This window comes from Typha angustifolia, chromosome 12, assembly GCF_048772165.1.
Source record: "Typha angustifolia cultivar Huaian chromosome 12, ASM4877216v1, whole genome shotgun sequence".
In the NCBI taxonomy this organism is placed as follows: Eukaryota; Viridiplantae; Streptophyta; class Magnoliopsida; order Poales; family Typhaceae; genus Typha; species Typha angustifolia.
The window spans coordinates 484655-509247 of NC_133250.1; the positions used below are offsets into that span (position 1 = coordinate 484655).

Consider the following 24593-nt stretch of genomic DNA (forward strand, 5'->3'; position numbering starts at 1 on the left):
CTTTATTAAGTATTCTAACCCGCAATCGCTCCTGTTCCAGTTGGAATGAAAAAAGTGATCCTTTTCCGAGGTAAAAAGAACCCAAGAGCAAAGCAGGCGAAAATAACAATCTGATCTTATGGGTCATTAACATTCACGCTGTCTCCACGGTCATCAAGAGATCCATTGTGTGTGATAATTTACAAACTTTTCACTATATAAAACAATTCATGCTAGACCTGGTGATTGCTGAAGTTATTGGAATCTTCTGGCGCATTAAATCATCAGTGCACCATTCTGATAAAGATGTCAATCTCAATGGGCGTATGATCCTTCCAATGGTAGGTTCCAGGTTAGTGCCACATTCAGTAGAGGTTCATGTTTACTGTTGGAGAAGATATCATATTATCTCACTAAGAATTTCTCCCTCCGTATGGTGCCATCTGTGAAGCAAATTGGAAACTCCGTATCAGCACAAGACGCAAGCTCATAGATGACGATTGAACATTCTCACATAAAACGAAAAAAACAGTGGCAGAAAATTTAACTTTACTTACTTGTGGATAGGTCGGCATATAATAAACTGGCCGATGCTGTCCAAGAATAACCTGCTGCCCAAACTGCAAATACAATGACAATATTAGAATAATTGTGCAAGCTGTTCCGACTAAACAAAACAAATTTGTGTATAGGCAAGAAGAAAATCCAACCATAGGTGCATTAGGTGGGATATAACCCTGAGGAGAAGGAATCTGTGCTGCCTGAGGATTGTAAACAGGTTGGTGCCCGCCAAAGGATGCTCCAATCTGCAGAGTTAGTTCTATGTTAGAAAGGACCTTCTAGTGGGACAAACTTGTAGCAAATCTAAACCATTATATAAATTTAAGGTACTTACAAAAGCCATTATATAAAGATGTTCTAAAAACCCGAAGAAAAAAATATAATAGAATAAAATAGGCCTGGAAATAATAGAGGAAAAACACAAATCTGAAGCCCAAATATCCATTCTGCTGAAAATCAAAGAAAGCCATAAATATTTTAGAAGAAAGGATTCTCAAACTTCTTTCTGTAGAAGCAGTATTAATATCCAAAACAAGAAGAGCTTGAGTTCAAGATCTCACCCCCATACCCACAGGTAGGCCAGGCATATGCGGGACAGATGGAATATTACTAGTATAATAAAGAGATCCATCAGATACTGGTGCAGGTGGCCTGAAAGAAGCTGATGGGGTGAAACTCTTAGCATTGGGATTCAGCTTGAACTCCTGCTTCATGAATACTCATTGGTTAAAAAATCATTCAGACTTAGTAATGAGACACATACAGATAAAAGCCCATGAAACAAAAAATCAATTTAGACATAAGATCAAAAGCAATATATAAAGAACTTAATTAGCTGTCCCCTAACCTTAGCACTGGAATTCGATGTTGATTTCTCTGAAGAGAAAGATCCCATTGAAGAGCTTGGTGATATACCAGTACCACCTAAAACTGAGGTAGCACCAACACAATCAGAAGTAGATTGTGTACAACTACCAGGTTGCAGAGAGTAATTTACTGGAACAGTTGAAACTGATAATTTGCCAGATGTAGTAGAATCTGAAAATTCATTTTCTGGAAGTTTATTTCCTTGTCCAGAAGATGAATCATATTCAACAGAACTAGAAGGCAATCCCTTCAAATCTGCCAACGGTAGTTCCACTGTAACATACGTAACACTACACTTATTAGAAGCAATGATTTCATCCTTCTTTTAATTAAAAATGATTATCTTTGCAAGAACAAGCTAAAGTAACCTCAAATTGCATAACACATGATAAAAAAGGTAATATGCATGCAATGAACCAAAAGAAAAGAAAGAAAAAAAGAAGAAAAAAGAAACTCAATTTCAATATAAAATCACAAATTGAAAAAGAAATCCTTCCGTTAAGTTATACAACAACACCCAAATAGGAGAATACAAAATCATACAGGTAAGAAAAATGCATAAATGTAAGCTAACATAAAAGAATTTCTAACCTTCACATATTGATGGTTTACCCTCATTTGAATGCTGCATAAGTTGAATGAAGTTGATCAGAAATAAGAAAAGTGATACAGAACATATGCAAGAAAAGAGATATAATGATAAAATGCATTTATAAAGTCACGCTGATCAAAATATGATAAATATCTCACTGCAGTCTCTTCACTGGGAATGACAGACATTTTCCCACAATGATCTCTGATCTGCTTCTTATCCAACCTGAAATACATTCAGCATCTCAGGTCTATGAATTGCATGGATCAAAGGCTTAAAATATCCCAAGTAAAGTAACAACTATAAGATATTCTCACTATAGTTGTCATAAATCAGAAGAACCATAAGTTCATCATGAACAGTATGAGCTTAGACTTACAAGCTTGGATCAAGCTGTTAACTCACCAACTAATTTAAAAACTTAAGTTGTTAGAAAATACTGATTTTTATACTTTATATATAACATTCTTCCTCACTTAGGGGATGAGACATTTTGATAGATTAAAAATGTGGACATGATTTAACTGGGTGAAGATTCTTATATTCTAAATAAGAGATGGACCTACTAAGGTTCAAAATCAGAACCTCTTCTTTGATATCGTGTTAACTCACAAAATAATCTAAAAGCTCAAATTATTAGAAAATGATAATTTTTATATTTTATATTTTAAAAAACCACAAAACGTAAACAAAGCAAGGCTGAAAAGAACCCAACTCGATCTAATTGTTAAAATATATCTAATTAAAAATATTCTTTTACCAGAAGTTCAAATGTCCATTAGTCCTCTACTAACTGTAATGGATAATCCCAATACTACATTGATTTATCAAATATCAATAACCAAAAAGGAGCTGAAATTCAAGCTCGACTCAATCTGCAAATAAGCTTGAGATACTTTGATTTTAGTTAATCTCACCTAAGACTAGTCAGCAATTTAAATTAGCTAATGATTGACAAGGTTCCAAATTAAGTCCGATAAATTTCTAGCTGAAACTAAACAAACCAACTTGACTCTAATTCTTAGACAAGAAAACCAAGCTTCAATGAACCTGGGCCAATTAAGTGCAGCTGGACCTCCCTGATTCTCAAATCCAATTATGACTAGTATGAGATCCCAGAAGGAGATGAATTACAAACCTGCTCTCCTTATCCATGGATAGCGGTTTCTTTGCAATACAGTCAGATTCTTGCTGACTAGCATGATAAGTTGAATCAATAAGAAAATCATTCTTATCAGCAGATAATTGGGAAGATGATTCGTCCTCCTGCACATCACAACAATACGATAGGTTTATAAAGATAGACTGGACACAGCAAGTGTTTATAATTGAGAAGACACTTCATTAATCCTGTTCATGACTTTGATATCCCTTTTCAGTATCTTCATAGGTTCTGATCATGTTGATATAAAATTCAGATAGTAATGAAGTTAATAAAAGTTTCATCAACTTAACATAATAATAATCTGTTCATAAATGTTTGATGTGATACCACATTGCCAAATCATGCAAGGCACTACAAGATTAACACTGATGTGAATGTGGAGCTATCATTCTCCTTTCAATACAAATAAGCATCAATAGGATATACAGCAAAACATTAAATAATACGACAGCAAAGAACATCGAACCAGTTTGTCAAATCTACTTTCACATTGACAAGCCAACTGAAAATTTTATTAGTTCCAATAATTATATGTTATTGTTATACTAATTTAATAGTTGTATTGGTCAAACTGTGACTAAGATCAAGGAGAGGTAGATTGTAACGAGATGTCTAATGCAAACACTAAAGCAGTATAGATGAATTACATCAACAAAATAGCTTGGAATCCTGTAGTATACCGTATGCCTGAGACAAACCAATTACATCAACAAAAGTGCACCAAGTGATACGGTATCATATCTGATTAAATACTCTAAAATTTGAACTTGGCAACAAGATTAATGCTTGGATGAACCAACAAAGCAGATTAAATAATTTCCCAAATCAGAAAGCTCCGAAGATCATATAATCTACTAGTGTATACTAGACAAGTAAAACAGTAAGCAATTCTCCAAATATTTTAAAATGGAAAGGAAAATAACAGAGGGCAAAAAATAGTGATTTAAGTCCATACAACTGATGAAGAGGTAGATGATTCCTGAGTTTCATTATTAGCTTTCCTGCTAAAAGAACCAACATAAGTACTTGTAGACAGAGAACCAAGGCCAACTCCAACAGTTCCACTACTGTGGCCATCTGCATGTGACTTCTCATTTCCTGGAAATCTGCCAACATCAATTTCTCTACGAACTGCAGAATATTTTGTCTCCTCATCAAGATCAAGATCTCCATCAAAATAATTGCCTCTTTCCTATAACAGTAGCTAAAATGTCTCAAAAAAGTCAAAAAAGGTAACATCTAGAGGTCAGTATGAGATTACAGAATTCACCTCAGCTAGATGAAGATCTTCTGTTTGTTCACCCTCCATTTCTCTAGCTATTCTTGCAGCCTCTCTTTCAATTTCTCTCATTCGAGGACCTCTCTCAAGCTTCGTGGTGTAAAGTTCCTCACTAAATGTACTCTTCACTCCAAACAGGGTTTTATTTGTTTCAAACTGATCCCAATTTCTAGGCATAATAAAAATATAAAATAAAGTTTAGCAGATAAACCTATTCTTAACCAAATAAAAGCAGCAGATGGAAAGTCATGCACTGTTTAAGAAAGCAATGGATGAGGATACTATTTTCAAATTAATCATATAAAGAGAATATTACAGGGTTAATGAGAATGGAGCCATTAAATATGAAACACTATTTAGGAAATAAAAATTTACAAGCATGCTCACTTGGGAGCAAATGACAACCTCAAAACAAACTCACAAGTGGCATATCATAAAAAATTTACAAAATATTAAAATTTGTGAATGACTATTTGGCTTATCCTTCTTGAAGAAGGCAAAAAAACCTTAATTTCAAAAGTTTTAGCAGACTGGATATGATAGTTTAATGCAAAACCATCAGTACTGAACTTATCAAGGATTTACATCTCATGGTGGCATCCTATCTGTAGCAGAGAAAAGAGTGAAAAAGAGGTACAAAGAGAGCGAGAAGTGAGCAAAAGAAAGGCGAGAGGCATCATTGAGTCCATCCACCTTCTCCGTTGCCATAGTCATCATAGAAGCTGCCATCAAGTGGAGAGGGGGAGGGAGAAGAACCAAGAGGATATGAATCATCTAGAGAGGGTCCCTTCCAAAGCACTGAAACTGTTAACTTCGCCGGTTTTAAGCCCAAATCAAGTTTCAGTGCTACTTAATCCCATATTCAGGTTTAAGTCCTTTAAACCTGGAAAGAATTGATTTAAGTGCCTTCAACCTGATCAATTCAGGTTTTATACTTAAGAACCTTCAATGGTAAATGGGACGACATCAACTTATATTCCTCCTACAGCAATTGTGGTGGTGGATGGTTTCGGCAATGATGAAGCTTAGTTAGACAATGATGGGAATGACCGTGAATATGGAGCACAAACAGAGAAGTCTGTAGAACCATGAGGCCACAGACATATCAGGCAAAAAGAGAGAACTCATGCCAGCACCTTACTGGCATTAGATGTACTGAGTGGCACACAGAATACTGCGCAACACTTAAAACCTTGCTCACAATGATAAAGAAGGTACAGCCGATTACAGAAATAAATACTAATAGTATCGTACAGAAAACTAGATAAATACTAAGATTACCTATTCCGTGTCCCATCAAATATATCCTCCAGCTCAGGACATTCTGGATCATCTTCATCTGGAGTCCAACGCTCAAGCTCCCTCTCTTCAACATGATGAGAATGAGAAATGGCAGAATCTATCATGAAGTCTTTGCGCTTGTCACGGGCATGCCCATTTACAGACTCATCACTACTTAGGTTTATTTCCTGATAATTGATTAAAAAAAGCAACATTACCAACATTTTGAGAGGAAGAATGCATATACAATTAGTTAACTAAAGCCATAGCATCAAATTGTGCTAATTTAAGATTAAGGGATGAAAGATATATCAGCCAATACAAGTGTGAGTAAATGGCGTGTAAATTAATGCATGAGTTACAAGAGGAACCTTAGCAAGAACTTGAACAAGTTCTCTTGCAGGTATGATCACAGTCTGGGGCCTTTTAACAGTATCAGGAAAAGGCTTCTGCCCTCTGACAGTACCATCCTTTGTCACCTGAGCCATTTTCAATACAATTCCTACAGCAATAACTAAGTAGTTAACAAACACATAATAGTGAGAAATAGACCCAACAATCAGTCATGTTTTCTCATCCAACCCAGTGAATACAGATAGAAAAAACAAAGATTGGGTGAAGAGAACAACAAAACAATAATATCTGAATCAATGAACAAATAGAATAGAAGCATGATGCATATCGCAGGGAACATACCGAAATCTTTGTCAACATCAGCTGCATGAAAGATTCCAGAGATCACAGATCCATTTTTAACATGTACTTCCACACGATGCCCAATAAGATGCATCATGACATATATAAGTCGATCATGTGAAGGACCTGTACATCCTCCTACTTTGCTTCCACTCGACAATCCTGTCATAACATGCTGTGAGAACTAATATTAGAACATCACTGTGAGTAGCAGTTCACATTTTCACCTGCATTGCCAAAACCACTGGATGTTGACTTTGTGCAGTTCATCTTATTCTCCGTTCTTTCCCCAAGTTCCCTATCAACTCTTCGACGGCTAAATCCATTGGCAGAACTTCTAGGAGGCACAGCTTGTTGTGAATTCATTCTATACTTTACTCTGTCAAAGTATGCATCAATTAGCATGTAGTGTCATCATTGCATTCAAATTTGATGTAAGATACATAGATACCAAGAAAACAGAAGAACATTTCTAGGTGTATAAGAACAATAAAGGGGGGGAAACTTCTAGGAATATATAAGAACAAAGAGAGAAGTTTATGGAACATTACAATTTTAGGTTTCTCAGATATATGGTCTTGTTCAACATGCTACCAAGCTGTCCAACTAAATGTACAGCAAAGAGATAAAAAGTAAATTAAAACAATGGTAGCTTCCAAGGTCCGCCTTACAAATGCTTCAACAAATGAGTCCAGTTAACAACACGAGACACCTTTAAAGTTTAATAGGGTGAAATCTAAACTCCTGGATATAGATCCTAAGGCTTAACTTTTTAACTAAAAACAATAAGTTCAAAAGTTTAAGCTTTTATCAGACCTTGAGATATACATTCAATCAACATAAGTAACTTATCCTCACAAGTCACAAATATGTAACATATGAATGCATGAATCTATAAAAAAGAAAAAGAATTTATGATCACCCATCACTTGTAAAAGGTGTGGTTCCTCCAGTTGGATTAGCATGACCACCTTCTATACTGACATCATCTGTATCCCATAAAATAACACCTTTACTGCCAACGGGGTAGCACTCTATAAGGTGAAATCTAGAGGAAGAAATATTTGTACATAAAATGTTAAAAAAAGATTATTTTACGACTTGGTCACCCTCTGGGTGAGTCCTTCCTAAACTTTGAGGCTCATTGGTGGGACTCCACAAGGTGACTATCATGTACTGCATAAAGAAGCATGTCATATGAAAAAAGCCTTGGGACTAGTATTTAGCCTTATATGAGGCATCCCAGTATTTAGCCTTACTTGACTCTTCGTATAACAAATGGAAAAAGGAGATTGATTTTAAAGTTTTAACTATCCACAGGCATTTCTAGTCATTCACTAAAATTCAAATGTTAAGCCAAAACGTGCAATGCTGTCTTGTTTTAGAGCAACAAAGTTACAACTACCTCAAAATTTGACAAGCATTATTGATCTCTCAACTCCCAAACATTTTGACAATGTGCCATAAGATTTCAACAACACTTCATATTTCCCTCCTAACACTACGATTCTAAGTAGTAATTGTGCCTAGAAATTTATTCTTCGTATATCCTGATTCTAACTACCTTGCTTTAAGCCTTCAACTTTTAAACAATGACCAGGAATAAGGTTAAATTCAAGTAAATTAAGTACTATCTAAGAAGACAAGGTCTATCAATTACAACTTAAAACACAAATATAGCTAACACATTAACAGCTCATAAAAATAAAATCCATTTCCTAAACTTCCCATCGTTTAATTCTTATGCACCATCTCAGCCGATCATAATTAGATCAAAACTCACTTACGACTTTAAGACTGGCAAAAACGTCAAGATCCCCATCAGATTCTTCCTTAGAATGACCAGTATATGAATTAATCAACTATCCAGTCCGTAAAGAGAGAGACAAGAGCTTCAATCGCATTCGAATTTTAAACGCGTGTAAAATTGGCACCCAAGCAGGAGATCAAACCATCGGATTCAAGAAAGGGGCAGAAGATAACTGATCTAGAGGCTCGGAGAAGGGATCAAGTTAAATTTCCCTAAAGCTTCGAGATTACCTGATCGGGTTACTTGGAGCTCTCAACTTCGGACAACCACCAAAAGCCGAGGTCGCCCTCCTCCCAGATCACGGTTCCAAGTCTCCCGCAGGAAAGCACCGACGGAAGATAACCCTAACCCTAACCCTAACCCTAACCCTAACCCTGACAGGGATCGAGAGCAATGGGGTCGACGATGGGGTAGAGAGCGAGAATCCTAAGAGGAAGTCGATCTGAGACTGAGAAGGGCAAACCCTAACCGGCGTCTCGAGAAGAATAAATTGGCGGAGATAAACCTAAATCCCCTCTGTCCCTGAGGTTGTTATATTTTATCCTGGGATATCGTAGAACTTATTCGACTGTTAATTCCGGTAAATTTGCCTCTCTAGGATAATTTTAATTTGGTTCTTCCTTCGTTTTTATTTCTTTTCTTTTTAAATTTAAAAAAAAATTATTTCGTTGTTTAATTTAAAAAATTGTTTAGTTGAAAATTAGTACAATAAATAATAATTATATTTGATTTAATATAAAGTTGATATTAACATAATAAATAATAGATAAAATAGTAACAATGCTTAGTGTTAGTCTAATTTAGAGGCAAAATGGTTATTTTAATTATTATTAAATTAATTTTTAGAAGTTGAGGAGATAAAATAATGGGTGAGTGTTTCAAAAGAAACTAAGTTGTTGATTGAATATATTATGGCTTATTTATTACGAGAGTTGACTTAGTTATCCAATCTATATACGGAGAAGTGTTAGTTCCTCTATTTATTTTATAATTAAATTATATATTGATGATCTATTAAAGAAATAATTATAAGAACTAAATATGCTATAAGAGTTCAATATATATATTCATATAAAAATTAAATAAATAATTTTTTAAATGATAAATACCGTTTTGCAAATTGAGGCCAAAATTTTGATCGAGACGGTGGTGGTGACGTTTGGATAATTGCTGTGAAGTTGGATAAAAGAAATCTTAATGGAATTTAATGGAATTTTTAACAAAAATTAATAGTTGTTTGCCGCGTATACAGAAAACTCATACTTCCTAGATGTAGAGGATCCCTTGTGAGATGTATGTGATTAAGGCCAGTTTCAAATTTGGGCCAAGGATTGGCCCATTAGTAACAGTCCATAATGCATATTAGATACAAAGAATAATTGCACCTAGACCTTCCTAATAAGTAGGGTATAAATGATACAATAAGAAAAACATTGGGTGTTTTCTAGTAGATATTTTTATTAATTTATTATGAAGGTCTATCATTATTTTTATTTATTTTTTGGCATGTACTATATTTTTATTTTAAAAAAATCACATGTATATATCATTCTAAAGCTTCATTTATATGTATATTTCCTAAAATGCTTGGTTTTTGTATGCATATTTATTGAAACTCTCAGGATGCATTTGGTTTTTAGTTTTCTTTTTAAAGGCTATAAGCCATTAGATAATCATTAAGTCAGACAAAAATGTTAGCTTAATTTAATATATAAATTGAATAACCGGATCAATCCTCTTAAGAAAATGGATAAATAGTTACAATGAACTCAAATTATACATGCATGTAATGCTAAATATCAACTCTAATATTCACGGGAAAATTAAACCGATGACTTCATAACCAATGAGCTATATTGGTGATTTTATTGAGGTTTTTATTTTGATGTTTTGTGTATAGGAACAGTGGGTGTCTTAGTGAACAAAAAAAATATCAATTAATCACTTTAAAGAGAGATAAAATGACAAATGAATTCATATCTGGAAGTGAAATAAAATTCAACAAATTACATGACATAGATTGCACAAAGAGCTACAGAAATCTTGATCACATCAGGGGCCATCTTCCTCTGCCTCAAATTTATCTCCCTTGTTCTCTGCATCACAAAAACTCTTATTACCAGGAGATGGATTTGTAGAAGGAATTGCAACAATCTCAATTGATTCCATAGTCGATTGCACTTGTAATTGTTCATGTACTTCTCCTCTTTCTCTTCCCTTTCCCCACAACACTATGTATAATCCAATTACAATCAAAACAGCACCAAGTATACTGCAGAGAAGAACATTACACAGGTGAAAAGAAAATTACAAGTTAAGCTTAAAACTATGATTCATAGATAAGATATTAGGCAACCTTCCAATGTGTAGAGTTTCACTGAGCAAAATCGAGCTTAATATCGCGACGAAGAGAAGCATCAGAGGGTTGAAAACAGAGGCATACAGTGGACCTCTCTTCTGTATACACCATGCCAATAGCGGAAAGATCGATCCAGATGCAACGATTCCCTGAAATCAATCAGAAGATGGTATTCAAAATTATTTGCCAAAAAAGATACGCTACAGTTGATTGTATATCAACTGCTGTTAAAGATAAAAACAGCTCATAAAGAAAGATATGCAATAGCCAATGCCACACAGTACTGAAAGAAAGATAGCTATGTGCATAATAGTGTAGACTGCTAACTTTATGACAGTATCACTCTTGTGCAGAAATTTCATAGTTGTTATAAACTTACATCAGTCATGCAGTAGTAATTGGAAACAATTATTAGATCATGGAAGAGGAGAGCTCTCTTACAGCATATGCAGCAGATAGCAGTCTGATATTGAAGCCTAATTTCCATTCTTTCGTATGTCTCTGCGTCGAAACTGCAAAAATGATAGCTTGAAGAGCACACATCATACATGTCAGTGCTGCACTTGAATAGTGGCATGGATAAACTTCTGCTATCTTTGCCTGTAGTTCAAATCAATAACATAGGGAGGGGGAAAAAAATTGAAGTTAGAATTATGTACTCCATGATTTCGAAGTAGCATCGTCGCGCTAATACCACCTGAATAATTAACCAGATTGCATAAGAGAAACAACTGGCAACTGCTAGAAATGAACCCAATACTCGATTACCAGACTCGCGGTGAAGATTTAACTGTTGATTGCAGGCTTTGTCAGTCTTGAGAAGGTTGATGCTTGTCAACCAAAGCTTGATCTCTGCTCCCTTGTAGAAGGTAAGAAGCATTGCTCCACTTAACCCCAAAAGGGTCCCTATTACTTTGGCTTGCCCCCCTGCTTTCTTAATCTCTAAACTCTCAAGCCTTTCTCAATAAGAGGAAACTAAACTTTATTAGATGCATTACTTTTGTCTCATAGAGAACTATATGTCAAATTTTATTGAAGGATCATTCTAGCAGTAAGACCTGCAAGAGACTGCCAATATGAATGTCATTGGAGGAGTTAGGTTTGTCATTGCTGAGACAAAGGTAGCTGAAGTCAGCTTCATGCTGTTTATATAGAGCATTTGAGAGAGAGTCCCCCTAGAATAGTTATAATAGTGTTAGTTCTGGAGACCAACAAGAATATTAATTGTAGTCAAAGCAATAACCTTTCTCCAAAAGGACTACAATATAATTAAATTCCATGTATACATGACACTCTGCCACCTTCTTAAATATTATACTTTTGACCTTGATTCATATGCATTCTAGTTATGCATAGACAACATTATAAAGAGTAATAAAGACAAAATTTATGGTGTTTTTTTGATAAAATCCCTCTAAAAATATTCCCATCACTTCCTAAGGAAAAATAAAAAAGTAATATTCTGAAAATAAGAAGAATAATTCTGTCACCCAAATAAGCCACAGAAGAAAGACTGCATCAGAATCCTCCATGTCAATCTCGGTCTGCTCTTCCTGCAATCATGTACGCATGAAATCAACTAATTATATATTATAACTTCTTTGCAATCGAGAAACATGTATATAGAGAACTAATTAATGGTATACATATATATATATATATATATATATATATATATATATGGTATATACCTCTCCAGAAAGAAGGCAAGAGGGCATAAGAACGCCATTGCAAAGAGATAGCGATAGGCAACAAGTATCCTAACATCCATTCCATCGTCTAATGCAAGCTTGTATAATATATTTATCCCTGCAAACACGAGTTGGATCAACATCATTCCTGCAGGAGGTTTCAATCCTTCTACTACCTTCAAATAATAATCTCTTCTTCCCATCTCTCTCTCTCTCTCTCTCTCTCTCTCTCTCTCTCTCTCTCTCTCTCTCTCTCTCTCTCTTCTCTCTTTGCTTGGTAATGGTGATGGATGAAGGCTTGGGTAGAGAGTAAATGTGCATAGACTTGGTGAGGAGGTGGATGGTCTGCAGTCTGGATGTAGGAGTTTGCCACATCGTGGTACTCGGCAGGAGTTGGTTGGCAAATTTAAGGGGTTTGGGCTTAGAGAGAGGGCATCTGTTGGTCTTCGCAAACAATTATGCCACGTGGGAGGGGTAATTTTGTAAAGTTGCAGATGGGGGCCATGCACGATGGTGTAGCCTGACACGGTACAAGTGGACGTGTTTAGTTCTTGTTTTGCTGTTACGTGTATTAGGAGTGGTATCTGGGGCTGTAGATCTTCTGCAGCGTTGGTTCTATGGGCTTCCTCCATCCGTGTTCTGTGCTAGCTGCCAATTAGTAGCTTCCTCGTGTCCCGGCTGTAGCAAATTCGTGCAGCTGGAAAATCCACCGGGTTAAGCATCTTCTCCACTTATTACAAAGTTTGAGAGAGAGTATAAGGAAAAATGAGCGTCTTAGTGAAAAAGAAAAATAAATCAATTAATCACTTCAAACAGGGAAAATGACATGAATTCACACCTGGAAATGAAGTAAAATCCAACATAAATTACAAACAGAACTACGGAAATCTAAAAATCATTACATAAACATTTAGAACCAGAACTTAATAAATAAGAACAGTTCACTTCATCTGAGACACCATCTCTGATATGAGCAAACTCCCATCTTGTCGAGGAGCAATGGATGATGAAGACGAATCCAGACGACTAGGCGTCACTCTTCTTCACCACAGCAGCCACTTCTTCCGGCGGGACAGCGACACAAGACTCCACTTCTTCTTGAATTGAATGAACTTCAGCAGCAGGTTCAGAATCCACAATTTTCTCTTCTGCTATGGTGGCTTCAGAAACTTCTGTGGAAGGAACAGATTCTTCTTGTGTGGAATTTGATGGGTCTTCCTCTATGATCTTTGGTTTAGATTCTTCTGAAGCATGTTCTTCTACTACAATTTTCGGTTTCGATTCATCTGCAGAGGGTTCTTCTACTACAGATTTTGGTTTTGATTCTTCTGAAGTAAGTTCTTCGCTCTTGAGCTGCACTTCTTCTTCCTTTGTTTCCTGTACAGGTGGTACCTGCACTTCTTCCTCCTTTGTCTCCTGTACAGGTGGTACCTGCACTTCTTCTTCCTTTGTTTCCTGTACAGGTGGTACTGAAGAATCTTCTCTCTTGGGCTGCACTTCTTCCTTTGTTTCCTGCACAGGTGGTGTGAGAGATTCCTCTATAACATTCTTTTCAGTTTCCACAGACCCAGTGCTCTCTTCATTCTGCAAAAAAGAAGTTTGAACATGATTTCCGATTTTCACATAGTTATAATTTCCATCAGTTCTAGATAATAGTGCATGACAACTGCTACTGAGATAGTGCTTAAATAGTTAAAAAGGCTCATGTTAAATAAATGTTTTATGTTCAAATATTAACGACACCGGTATAACTGGAACAGTATTAAGTTTTCACTTCTTTAGGAAGAAAACATTCCGTGATAACAATAAAGCATAATAGAGTGCATGAGTGATCTTTCAAATCCTCGTACACTAACAGTTATAATGGCCTAAAAAGTTGAACCAACATCTCCATGGTGCATTATTTAAAAGATATAGCGTGCAATTGCATATTATTTTGCTTCAACTCCATGAGCAACATCATTGTAAAGTCTTCCACTTTGACATACAATGTGCAATAGCTTTATAACAGAATGCGCAAAGTCAGCAATAGAAAATGAGCAAAGTGAAGTTAGATGTGACCAGTGAGCACTGCTATTGTGTGCATAAACAAATAGTTAAAATAATCATTATGTTTAAACAAATAAAAGGAAGGATTGCTGCTTTGCTGCCATTACCTTAAAAGTGAAGTGCCTCAAAGGCACTAGCCTTAAACAAAGCCTATACAAAAAGACCAGGTGGGGTAAAAGGGGACCAGGCTTTTTCATCTAAAGTGAAAACAAAAAGACATCGAAGAGCTGGATAATGAGAGAATGTATTGATTCCAGAAAGCACTGCACCAGAAAGGAAGATTGCAGGCACTACAATGAAAAGAAAAGGCTATCTGATGCCCTAAAGCTAAAGTAGGCCAATTCTTTTTTGCATCACATGATCACATGATCACATGATCACTACTAACATGGCTCTAATGAATTAATGACCTTCCTCACACGTATAGATTAATAAAGAAAAATATAATAATATCAACTCATGTCTAGGGCTACATTATAGAGGATCAGAACTCAGTAAGAATAAAAAATCATAAAGCACCTGTAGCATTTTAACATAAGAGCAAGACCAGATTATGATAAATAATTCACCATTTTTGGGTGTGTTAGGACTAAAATTAGCAATTGTCTAGCTACAAATCAAACATTCTACATTCTGTACAATGAAAGAACTGCTAATCACCAGAACATCTTCTTCAACTAGTAACCTACCTCATTGGAACTGATGGATATTAAGCCAAAAGAGCAACAAAGATAGGCTGGCCCGCTAACTCATCTCTAAAATAGCTGGTGCTGAAAGCTTATGCCAACTTATAATTGACGTAGGTGGGTTCATACTTGCGTATTAAGTGCACTAATATTCAGAGCTAATTTGTTAACTCAACAAGATACAGGTGGGTCAGAAACGAGGGTGTCATATTTTTCGCAATCAAGCCATGTCTCCTGGTAGGTAGGCACTGCAATTTGGAAGAGGGGTCTAATTTTGTCCTGCATGGTCAATAATGCTGCATCCACTGGGCTTAAAATTTCAAACAATGGAGTGCCCACTGGGGGAAAAAAGAACTACTATTTTTAATTCAAGTTCTGATTAGACAATTCTATCTTAAGTGATACTTTCTATGGTAAATATTTTCTCAATTCTTGACCCTTATTAGTCAAACCCCATTGTACAACAATAGATATTCTAAAAATACAACTGGGCATCATAAAGAAAAGATTAACAAGAAGATGGTTTCAAAGGTATTTTCTGAATAGCTGTCTTATCCTTCTGAAAGAAGAAGAACTAGAAGTGCTGCTAAAAGAGAAATGGACAATGGCAGTAGAACACATTTTTTAAAAAAAATCTCTAAAGATCAAGGCCATCTAAGATAAGATTTATACAGATCTAGTAGACAATGACTATACTGCAACGTTCCGTAAATCGTGCTAATCGAACACATCAAGTACCAAAACTACAATAACGCAATCGAAACTTATCACCCACACTTTTACAATCCTTTTTACCAGCAAAGATACGAAGAGTAGATAGATCAAATAGACAGAGAAAAAGAATCTACTATTCCAAAACATTTGAACCTAAATATCCGACCTTTTCATCATTTACCATCAAATCAGGAGGAGGACGAATAAAGGAAAGATTTGTATCCACGAAATCGAAGGGGAAACAACGAACCCACCTCTTTAAACAAGACGCCGAGCGATCGACGTCGGCCTTCGTCAGCCTGGTCGGCTTCCGCTCCTGATTCATCCGGAGACGCTTCCTCCTTTGTCTCCTCCGCCGCCGCCGCCGGCGCAGGCTTCTCCACCGGCGGCGGTGCGTCACCCTCCGCCTTGAGATCTCTGGGCTTCGTCGCGCACCCTCCCATTGCTATCTCTCTCTCTCTCTCTCTCTCTCTCTCTCTAAATTTCTATATAGAAATGTAAAGGTGAAGGAAAGCAACGAAGAGATGAATAGGGGAGGGATGGAATGGGAAGGTGACTCGGCAAACGAGGAGGGGGGGAAGACCGGTGGGTTTATAGGAAGAAGAAATAGATTGCCTCCAACCCCGGTTGTAAGAATTATTGCTATTTATATATATCCGTAGACTGGGTAACGGTGTGAAAACTGAAAAGTATCCCCGGATCGTAGGAAAGTGCTGCATCCGTACGTGCAGGTGATTTTGCTTCCGACATTTGTGCTGGAGCACAGATTGGATATGAGATGACGGTATATTTTTGGGGGTTTTCTTTGTAAAGGATCCAATGATGTTACGCTTTCCAAATGGCAAAGTGTTTGGCTTTCGCGTGTGCGTCGCATGCATACGAGAGTCATTAGATCTTTTTCTTTTTCTTTTTGTTGTATATATATACTCTTTTAAATTATGCTCATTTAATATTAATATTATAGACAAAAGATAAATATATTTATTTAGTTCCATACTTTTCTCTTAGTTATTTTTATCTTTTTTTTTATTAAATTATTTAGAGAATATATGTGCAAACAATAAAAGTTTTGAAGGATTACGTTAGTAATATTGAGTGCGTAGGTTTTTTTGAAGTCAATGCAGAGTTTACTTTAATAAAATATTAAATGCACATAATTTATATAGAGGTATATACTAGAGCTTATTATTATTGGCAATTGAAAATTACAAAAAATATTAAGTCGCACGAGGCTCTTGTACAAAGAAATATTAACTTTAAAGAGGTTAACAAAAATAATAAGAAATTTCCTTCGATATGAAAAAAATTATTAACTAACCAATTCTTGTAGAGTTAGTAGGTAACTTTTCTATAATCAAGGATGTCATGGATTCAACTCCAATCCCAAATAATATTGTGGAGAAGTTATTTAGTGGTTAGTGGTTTAGTGACTTGACTCAATTTAATTAATGGCTCGAAGGGGTTAGCTTGGAGAAACAGCTTAGAGCAAGTTTTAGCGGCGTTTGGTTCGAAACAATTGTTCGACGACGCATATGACTTAAAGTCTAAACTAGACAGCTAAAAGCTTGGTGAGGCCTAAGTGTCTTTGTATCTATAAATAGTTGGTCATTTGTCCAGCAAAAGAATACAATGGTCTTTAAAGATGAAGTGGATCATCTGAGGGTTGCAGTGAGTATCAAGGAGGTGCTAGAGTAGTACTTCGAGCGGAGGATGACTCGACGCTAGCGGCTGCATGGGAACTGATACTAAGCGAGCGAGCTTTGCATGGAGAGGTTAGGCTGTTAGGCTAGGCTTGGAACGAGTAATGGTAGAGTTGGTGAAAATTCTAAAGAAATAGATGGGCAATCTATGAAGGTAAAGCAATTTAGTTGCCAGTGTGGTGCTACTCTAGACTCTTTTGTTAATGTTAAAGTTTTACATGTATTCTGGAAAGGTAATTAGGCAGCTAAACGAGGTAATGTCTAGATGTATTTTATTAGGTCCTGGTGACCCTATTCCCAAGATTTATGTAACCTCAATCTCTTTTTTATGCCTCACCATTTTTTTTCTATCTTCTTGGAAATTTCCTGTTGGTCGTCTCTTTATTGTTATTTTAGAATATGTTCTAATAATTCAACTGGATTATTATCTCCCTTGTGGGTCTTTGATTCAGGGGCCAGTTTGTCTCCAAATCGGATTGCAGAAATAGCTGCCTTAATTAGCTGTCCTATCATTAGCAGGTTGAAAATATTCTAACTGATTTTGCTGCCAAATAATGGCAGGCAAGTATAAGATGAAAGAAATTCCTGCATTAGAGCTGCAGAATCTGTTTTTCTTTTTTCTTTTTCTGGTTTCATAGAGGATAGATCATCTCGGTTACTTCCAACCAATTCTAGTAAAATTGATAAGTATTTTTCACCATTACCAAGAAAATTATAGGATTAACTCCAATCCCAAATAATTATTATGGAGAAAATTGTTTGATGGTTCGGTGGCTTGGTTCAATAACTCGACTCGGTTAATAACTTGGTAATGCAGTTGGCTTGGAGAAACAGTTCGATAACGCGATGGCTTAGAGTAGGGCTTAGCAGTGTTTAGTTCAAAGAAATTGCTTAGCGAGCACATGGCTTGAAGCCTAATCAATTTATTATATCGGTAAAAATTTAGTGGAGCCTAAGTGCTTTTGTATCTAGAGAGTGTTGATTTTTTGTCCGATCCATACCTAGTCTTCGGCAAACAAAAAAAATCTTGGTTCCTGATATATTAAAAAAAGAGAGATTATCTTGGTTCTTGGCTTAGGATATATTAGGTGAAAAATGGTCAAACGTTTTGGAGAAATATGTTTGTTTGGAAAAAAAAATATTAAATAAATAGGTGAATTTTCCAAACTTTTTCTACAAAAATAGATAAAAAAATAATAATTCAGTATCAAGGTCAGAAGTTATAGATATATAATATGTTATTATTATATTGCAACTACACTTATAAAAAAATCACCGACCTTGAGTGTGAATTTTTTTGTCCAAAAGAAAACTCATTAACCTATTAAATACTTTGAAAATTCACCTATTTATTCGAAATAGGTGAATGCTCTGAATACCTTCAGAGAGGTCTCTAAATGTTGCCTATAAATTAGGATTTCCTAATAAAATGACAGTAATACCCAGTATCACATATTATATTCCTAACTCTGGAACATAGGATAATGCTACATCTTGACAACATCTCGAAGGATGTTAAAAAGGAACTTTTATCAATGGCTATATCACATCATTCATGTGATTATAACTCTATTTCTCTGTTTAACATGAAGATATAACAACTCCCATCTCTATTATGTGGTTATAGTTATACTAATAAATCTACTGCAAAATCATATGATGCCAATAAAATGAACAACTATTGGCTCAGTTGAAGTGCAAGGCACTAGTAGTGAGAGGACCAATCTTGGTGGAGATATAAATAGGAAATTCTGGGGCCCTCATCCCTTGCATCATTGAAAGGTACAGAGAATTATAATGAAATATATTAGGTCCACATTTCCCTCTCAGTAATAATTAGAGCATAGAAACAAGTTGCATGCAAATGATCACTGACAGGAGCCTTGCAGTGGAATACATCTCTTTTCTTCATTAGTTTACCATATAAGATTGTGGTTATCCTCCAAGACATCCCATTAGGAATAATTACAAATAATTAATACCAATTGTCAGTTAAATACACAGCAGATGAACCTCAAATTAATGATGAACTTAAGGAGCAAGCAGACATTGGTTTTCATATGTTCAAGTTTGAAAGAAGGAATACAATTGAAGTGACTACCTTATCCTTACTCTGTGCACATCAAGACAGATAACAACCTAGAGAAGCAAGAATATGCAGCAAAGACAGTATCTCTTGCTTCCACTCTAACCTCCCTGTTACAACCAACAAAATATCTTGTAAGATGAAGTTCTTCAACCAAACATTTGACATGCAACAAACATTCACATTAGTGCTTTTCTTATCTACAAACTGGAGGCAAAGCATGTTCTAGTACTGTTCAAGCACTAGGACACTGTACCTATATATAACTTTTTCTTATCACTGTCTTCAAATAAGATGTGGTTTCATGTCAGGTAATGCACCATGCAGGACTGTCTACAGATAAACCCTTTGAAAACTAATTATTTGTCTTTTGCCTCACGTTCAACAAAAAAGATCTAAGAGAGCACTCACTTTGTCCTCCAAACTTGCAGTGCAGAAAGAAAGAGGATCTGCAAAAGAACTTGTAAAAGATTGTCATTTTAGCACCAACAAGGCTGATGAAAGCTGCCAGATTTGGAACGGAACTAGTATCAAGGACAACCGAGGAGCTACTTCTGTTCCAACCAAAAATATGATCAACCAACTAGGGGAACTTATTGCTGAGAATAATCTGAATTCATAGGCTATTTTGGCTTTCAGCCTAATAGAAGTGCATAATTAACATCACCACAAAAAGCACATTGCCAAGTAACACCAGATCTCTGAGAAATTTAGTACTAGGTATGATTCAACTCGTGTCCCTCGCAATACTGACCCTTTTCGGTTGTCACTACCAAACCCTAAATCCTGCTTCCCTGATATCTATGACATCAATTCTTTATCTTTTTTTTCCCTATCCGTTAGCTCTTCTGAAGTACTAAGCACCTTCTCTATGTATATACATCCTCTAATTAGTGAAGAAAAATCTGAATCTAATAGTGAATTCCATCTCAATCTAGTTAATGTGTCTCCCATCTTCTCACCAGCTTAAAGGTTCAGAATTGCACGAACGATTATGTCAGGCTCTTTAGTAGAATCATCGGCTCCTCATTTATTCCTACATCAATCTTTTTTCCAGGATAAAGATCAATATGACAGGCTTCCAACTACCTAAACCAAGCTAGATAGTAGAATTGAATGCAGAGCCCCTTGTACAACGTGATGAGCTTAAAAAAGGTTCTGCTAAACTAACAAAGATTTTACTTGGTTTTGTGAGACAACCTTGTAAAAATCTAGCTGTTAACAAACTTAGGTAAACTTGAACAGATCACACACAATGCAGTACTTCTCAAGCTCAGGTGCTTGACTCGTTCCTCATATGATACAGCCTTATGTTGAATGCATTTCCTAATCCAAATCTCTCATAGCATCTATTGACATTTCTCAAAAATATCAGTTATTCTCCTACCTATGGAATCTGTACTTAACCTCACAGATGGAAAGAAAAATTCTTTCACTTTAGTTTTGATTCCCCTACCACAAAACACCATATTCCTTTCCTCAATGAATTTTTGTTCAAAATTAAAGTCTACTTCTTTAAGTGGTTCTTTTAGCTTCTTAATTCAAATGGACCTCCTACTACATAAATCATCTTAAGGTAATCATAATTGCAAAAGCACACTTCAAGCATGCCTCTGATAATAAGTTGTCTTAAGGCCATCACTGTTGTATAACTTGTCTAAGCTAAGCCCATAGGCATACCTCGTGTGTACCTTCAATAATACTGAACTGGTTCTAGAAAGTTCATTCAACTTGCATTACTAGAAAGATCGCAAGAAGCAACGAAGATCACGGGCAAAATTCAACAGCTTGGAGAATTAAGGATTAGCTAAAATGACCACTCTGCTGCATAAGTTGAAAAAGATCTTGCTAATTGAAACCAACTGCTGAAGTATTCATTCAGCATCCATACACAAAAGACAGTTACAATGATCACATCGTCATTACTTCGGCAGTTACATATTGGTATCCTAGAAGTAGATCAAATATTCGTATGTAGGAGTGTTAAAGCATAGGAACTTTGAGTAACTTCATACTAAATTCTGATGAGAACTGCCAACCCAACATCACTAAATCATAATCAAGAAATATATCAGGCAAAACTTTCTAGCTTCAACATATATGAAAGACAACTGCGAAAAAATAAATGGGATTCAGAGAGCACCAAAATTATCAGATAAGTAGCTTACTGATTTCTGTAAGAAGAGCAGCAACAGAAACTCATGAAACATAAACCCAAAAAGATAAGAGAAAAGCTCACAGACTCAAACTGCAACATCACTAAAAACATAGCTAGATGTCTGGATATTCCCATATCTCCACATGGAAAAGAGGAGCTTCCATAATGCAACATATGCTTTCAGAAACAATCAAAGGGCCACTGGTACTCTGGCTCATGAGACAGAACACAGAGGGCTTTGCTTTGAAGGCTTAAACTACTTAACTTATCAGATCACCCTTACCATTTTCTGAAGCTTAAAACTTCTAACTTTCATAAAAATATATCATGCATTATTGATTTCTCTTCATTTGAAGATCAAACTCTTAACTGTTTGTGCTTTAATTCCAATGCCAACTGCTCATTCTCAAGCTTCATCCTTTCATTCTCCATCCTCATTTTCTGCACATCTCTATCTTTCTTCTTACTAAATCGTCGCCACTTAGCACGTTGCCTTTCTAGCTCCAGCATCTGCGCCTGAATATGCAAGTGTTGCTCTTCAAGCTGGAGCAAATGAGAATTCAGCATGTTCTTCTGTTCCAAAGAGGTGTTAGAGCCTTCAATAAAAGCTTGGTTCATATCCATAACAATGCCTAGGGGATGAGATATTCTGCTGCAGTTCTGTGAACCAGAAGAATAGCCAAAACTCACTTCTTCATGGTCCATATCATGCTTCATTCTTTTCAGAAAGGATGTGCGCCCCGTATCACCATGATCTTCCTCATCATCAGTATCTGCACTTTGATCATCCTCATCCATATCTTCATGCAAACCCCTTCTAGGGTCATGCTCATCTCTACTTCTAAGAGCCAACTGCAACGAACGCTGGAGTGCTGGATCAGCAGGTAAACACAATCGGTTCCCATTATGATAGGAGCACATCTCCTCATAGAAAAGATGCTTTGAGCTCAAAATCTTCCTGGCATCGTCTTTCAGCTTATCAGAGAGGTGCTCCATGTGATCCAGAAGAGCAGGGTTCTCCACAACCTTGCAAGATGTTCCTCTACCAAGAATATCTGTAAGCCTTTTATATCTTTTGTTGAGATCATTGAACTTGTCTTCACATTGTTGAGGTGACACGTAACAGCCTCTTTCAGCCATGACTTTTGATATCGACTTCCACTTCCCTTTTTTCTGCAACATCGCATGTTTCCGCTTCCCACCACTGTTACAATCAGATGCAACATCTTCACCTACGTAGGAAACAGCAGTTATCAAAAGCCTGACCATGCTATCAGTCCACTTCATCCGGTGCCACGGCGAGCTCTTCTTCCCCTTGCCATTGTGACTGTCAATTCCATCCTCAGTGGCGCTTGGTTCATCATCATCGCTCATGGAATTCTTTGCACGCTCCCCTTTGGTGTAATCCATGACAGTAACTCCGGCTTGCTGACTGCACTCCAACATATGATTGATCGATAGAGGGTAAGTTTCGTGCATCGGTGGATGCACCAGGTTCTGGGAATGATCCGGGTGTTGCTGGGGGCGGTGAAAGGATGGGCGTGGGAAGTGTTGTTGATGCATATGCATGGAGCCTTGCAAGTCTAGGAAACCATAGGAAGCTCCCGGGATCATGCTTCCTGCTGGAAAATTCCCCTCCATGTTCTTCCTCTTCTTCTAGGAAGACTCAATAATTGCAAAAATTGATCAAACAAACTAGCTAGATTTGAAAGCAACTAGGTAAAGGCTTCACCTTTCTGAAGATCCTACCAACCTTCTTTCTTATAATCTACCAGATTAGACTGGTCTCTAGAAGTAACCAAGAACTGCTGAAGCGAATCAATTTGATCACAGCTCTCAAAACCCTCAAAGCAAAAAAAGAAAAAGGAAAAAACAGCAAAGTCTCGGATCTTTTGCAAGTTTACAAGCTGCCTAAAACCCTCGAATGTGCCAAAATAGCACAATAAAACTCACAAAAACTAAAAAGAAAGAAGAAAAACCTAACCTTTAATCAAAAATTAGATAGAAAACCCACCATACAACCACAGCAACACTCCCATCTAGCTCAGACACGAAAACCCATTTGAAAGCTTATACTCTCGACTACAGATTCCTTCAAAAACAAACGATTGCTACTCCAACAAAAAAAATAAAATAAAACAAAACAAATTCTACAAAATCAAACGCAACCCAAAGACGAAACGAAATCGGAACCCAAACCAAATCAGCGAATTTGGGGCGACTCACAGGTTGGTATTCCGCTACTTGGGGTAAGATTCCGGTGGAGAGGCGATGGGTCCGGAATCGCCGAGAGAAGAAGACAAAACAACAACCTTGGCGTCGCCTAGGAGCGGAAGAAAGGAAGCGTTTTTCGTTTTTACTTCTTTAAATCCTCTTTTTAATTTATTTTTATAAGTAGGATCGGTTCAATGTACAACAGTACAAGGTATTATATAATAATGGTGTGACAGTGTGTCCGGCACACATATGGTGGCATTTTTTTGGACCCCCCCCCCACCCCCACACCCACTGACGTGAGATCTAATACAAGCGTTGATGGTAGCTACAAAATTGAGACCCTTTTCTAAAAATTGCATCCACTTGCAAAATTTATTTTTCAATTTAAAATAATTATTATAAAAAAATTATTTAATAACTTGATAGCTTCGTCGGCTCAACGGTGCGGTTGGCTTAGAAAAGCAGCTTGGCAGTGCGAAGATTTAACACAGGTCTCATAAGGTCTTTGGTTTGAAGCAATTGTTTAGAGACGTATATCTATATCTAGAGATGTTTGACTCTTTATCGATCCATATCTGGTCTTTAAATTCATAAATAATAAAAATATAAGATAAAATAAAATTTATTATTTTAATCTCTTTTGGAAAATAAAAACAGAGTAGTGCTACTAGTATTATAATATGAACCTTTTTTTTTCCTAATT

The 24593-nt window shown here is 36.3% G+C and overlaps 4 protein-coding genes across 4 annotated transcripts; all 4 read right to left on the reverse strand.

The window, feature by feature from the left end:
• Nucleotides 1-84: 84 nt before the first annotated feature.
• Nucleotides 85-8740, reverse strand: LOC140772504 (polyadenylate-binding protein-interacting protein 3-like). Its single transcript, XM_073114604.1, has 15 exons — nucleotides 8461-8740; nucleotides 6648-6799; nucleotides 6421-6582; nucleotides 6096-6226; nucleotides 5725-5912; nucleotides 4435-4612; nucleotides 4120-4356; nucleotides 3138-3265; nucleotides 2158-2224; nucleotides 1999-2032; nucleotides 1388-1680; nucleotides 1101-1244; nucleotides 690-785; nucleotides 537-599; nucleotides 85-422 (listed from the first exon to the last, which is right to left on the reverse strand). Exons 2-15 carry the CDS (start codon nucleotides 6784-6786, stop codon nucleotides 393-395), a joined length of 1890 nt encoding a protein of 629 aa, XP_072970705.1. The 5' UTR covers nucleotides 6787-6799; nucleotides 8461-8740; the 3' UTR covers nucleotides 85-392.
• Nucleotides 8741-10282: 1542 nt separating this feature from the next.
• Nucleotides 10283-12426, reverse strand: LOC140771971 (WAT1-related protein At1g68170-like). The gene is made up of 7 exons (XM_073113825.1): nucleotides 12281-12426; nucleotides 12080-12142; nucleotides 11648-11764; nucleotides 11287-11545; nucleotides 11031-11189; nucleotides 10587-10738; nucleotides 10283-10502 (listed from the first exon to the last, which is right to left on the reverse strand). Exons 1-7 carry the CDS (start codon nucleotides 12424-12426, stop codon nucleotides 10283-10285), a joined length of 1116 nt encoding a protein of 371 aa, XP_072969926.1.
• A 657-nt stretch (nucleotides 12427-13083) lies between these two features.
• On the reverse strand, nucleotides 13084-16285 carry LOC140772271 (uncharacterized). Its single transcript, XM_073114256.1, has 2 exons — nucleotides 15984-16285; nucleotides 13084-13864 (listed from the first exon to the last, which is right to left on the reverse strand). The coding sequence occupies exons 1-2, from the start codon at nucleotides 16170-16172 to the stop codon at nucleotides 13307-13309; spliced, it is 747 nt and encodes a 248-aa protein (XP_072970357.1). The 5' UTR covers nucleotides 16173-16285; the 3' UTR covers nucleotides 13084-13306.
• Nucleotides 16286-21652: 5367 nt separating this feature from the next.
• LOC140772521 (uncharacterized) lies at nucleotides 21653-24054 on the reverse strand. Its single transcript, XM_073114632.1, has 2 exons — nucleotides 23900-24054; nucleotides 21653-23329 (listed from the first exon to the last, which is right to left on the reverse strand). Exon 2 carries the CDS (start codon nucleotides 23312-23314, stop codon nucleotides 22031-22033), a length of 1284 nt encoding a protein of 427 aa, XP_072970733.1. The 5' UTR covers nucleotides 23315-23329; nucleotides 23900-24054; the 3' UTR covers nucleotides 21653-22030.
• Nucleotides 24055-24593: the final 539 nt, after the last annotated feature.